The 2,125-nt window shown below is 48.5% G+C and overlaps 1 protein-coding gene across 1 annotated transcript; it reads right to left on the bottom strand.

Annotated features, from left to right (window-relative positions):
- Window positions 1–37: 37 nt before the first annotated feature.
- Window positions 38–1,324, bottom strand: LOC109545802 (protein krueppel). Its single transcript, XM_019916645.2, has one exon. It carries the CDS (start codon window positions 1,226–1,228, stop codon window positions 152–154), a length of 1,077 nt encoding a protein of 358 aa, XP_019772204.2. The 5' UTR covers window positions 1,229–1,324; the 3' UTR covers window positions 38–151.
- Window positions 1,325–2,125: the final 801 nt, after the last annotated feature.

The following is a 2,125-nucleotide window of genomic DNA, read 5'->3' on the forward strand; positions in this document are numbered from 1 at the left end:
CAAAAGTCAACCAAACGAAATTCGTCAGTTTGTTTCAATGGGTCTAAAGCCCAACTCTACCCACCATACATCCACTCTCCTTCTATCAAAAGATTACATTCATAACATGCTAAACCAACTTGTTTTCCAGGCAAATGTTGGGGCAAATCAGTCAAGATGACTCATTATTATACAGGTCCTCATCCTCAGTCCTCAGTTCTTCGCAATCTTCCTTCGAACTGTGGCTTCTGCTCATTGGCGAGCCAATTCCACTGCTACCCGACGTCATTCCGGTGCTCATGCTCAAGTCCTCTGGTTCAGTTTGTTCGGGTTGCTGAATTTCCAGCGGCGAGCTGATGATGGGATCAATTGGCGGGTGCAACCGCCTCACGTTCGCAGTGGAGACAGTCGGCTCGGGGCTGGTGGCGGCTTTGGGCCCTTCAGGGGCGGTGCTCTCTGCCTTGATGGCGGGGCACTTGTGTTGGGCGGCGTGGTGCCTCCTCTTGAACCGCCCGTGGCACAGCTCACAGTAGAAGGGTCGCTCCCCGTTATGGATCAGAAGGTGCGCCTTCAATTGGTTTGTGTCCGAAAACTTCGATGCACAATGTTTGCACGAATAGGGCCGTTCGCCAGTATGCGTCCTAACATGTCTGCGCAAATTCGCCACTTGCACAAACAACTTGTCACAATGATCACACCGGTAGGGTCGTTCTCCCGTATGCAGGCGCATATGGGTTTTGAGATGGTGATCCCTGGTGAACTTCTTCTTGCACTCGGTGCACTGGAAGGGCTTCTCGCCCGTGTGGGTTCGCTCGTGGTTCTGCAGCACGTGCTTGTATCCAAAGGAGCGGTTGCACACCAGGCAGGTGAACTGCTTGTCTTTGCTGGCGTCTTTTTGCTCGCTGCCCGATTGAGGCGACAGGCTGTTTACGGGCGAGTGGGCCGCAGTGCTTTTGCTGCTGAACTCCTCCACAGGGTCCCAGCTGGGCATCGGCGACTTTGAGGGCTTGATGTGGTTGTTGTTGAGGTTTGCTCGGCGTTTGCGCGTCTTGAGAGGATGGGAGGCGGGTTCCTCCGGCATGTTTGCGGGTAAAGCGGGGTCGGTCCACGATGCGAATCCGTAGCAGGGTTGGCCGGAGTGTGATAGCGACATGGGGGAAGTGGCGGGTATACCAGCTACCGCCAGCTGATGCCAAAAGACGTTCTGAATTTGCGCATACATCTCGGCCGCTTTCTTTTGGCTCTCCATAGCCGGGATCGGACGGTAAGTGTTGAAAACTGCAAACGAAAGAAAACTGATCTTAGATCTGTGAAATGACTCAAGAAGTTTGGGGGGCCAACAAAGGTAACGCGATATAAATATATGGCTGCCGCAGCCGATCGCGCATATGGCCTTTTGAGTCCATTATTGCGCTTCGTTCTTGCATGATATGTCCAAACACCCCCATTTCTCAAGCCGATTGACAATGGGGGCTTAAGACGTTGTATACATAATGGCAAAGACGTTCGGTTTTACATTACGGCGCGCTTGAACGGTTTTATTGAAGGATCTGTGCCGTTTTGTGTCATTTTCCTGGCGAATGTCGGAAAAATGTACCTACAAGCGTGCCCGAACCGTGATCGAACAGATTTATTAATGGTCTTTATCTGATTGTGCTGCCTGGTTCCAAAGGGCTTTTTTTCGGGGCAACAGTGTCTATTAGATGGGCGGCTGTTTGAATACGTTATACTAGCAAACGATTGTGTCGTTGAAGAGTTGATCATTCAGGCATGGTTCGGGCCGTGTGGCATTTGTTTATTTATGTGTTGGGCACCAGTTGCATAAAGAGGGATTTGTTTGGTTGTTTTGCAAATATTTGCGCATGTTGAACAACGAAAGTAAAGATGTTCAGCAACTTGTTCCCATAGTGTCTAGGAAGTTTTTTTTGTAGATTTTCATCAGCAGAAAATCGAGTAACTCAAGATGATTCACTAAATTGTTTCTGCTTGTGTTTCATTTGAGGTTTTCGAATGCAAATTTAAACTAATCAAACAAGAACTTTAAGTGGTTATAACTTGATTAATTTACATACAACCCCATGTTTTTTAGCTTACCAGGAAATGCAATTTTTAATTACCTATCGAATGGTACTTGGATGTTGATAAC

The sequence above is a fragment of the Dendroctonus ponderosae genome, unplaced genomic scaffold (assembly GCF_020466585.1).
Source record: "Dendroctonus ponderosae isolate FM_Combo_2020 unplaced genomic scaffold, Dpon_F_20191213v2 Dpon_F_20191213_1, whole genome shotgun sequence".
Lineage (NCBI taxonomy): Eukaryota > Metazoa > Arthropoda > Insecta > Coleoptera > Curculionidae > Dendroctonus > Dendroctonus ponderosae.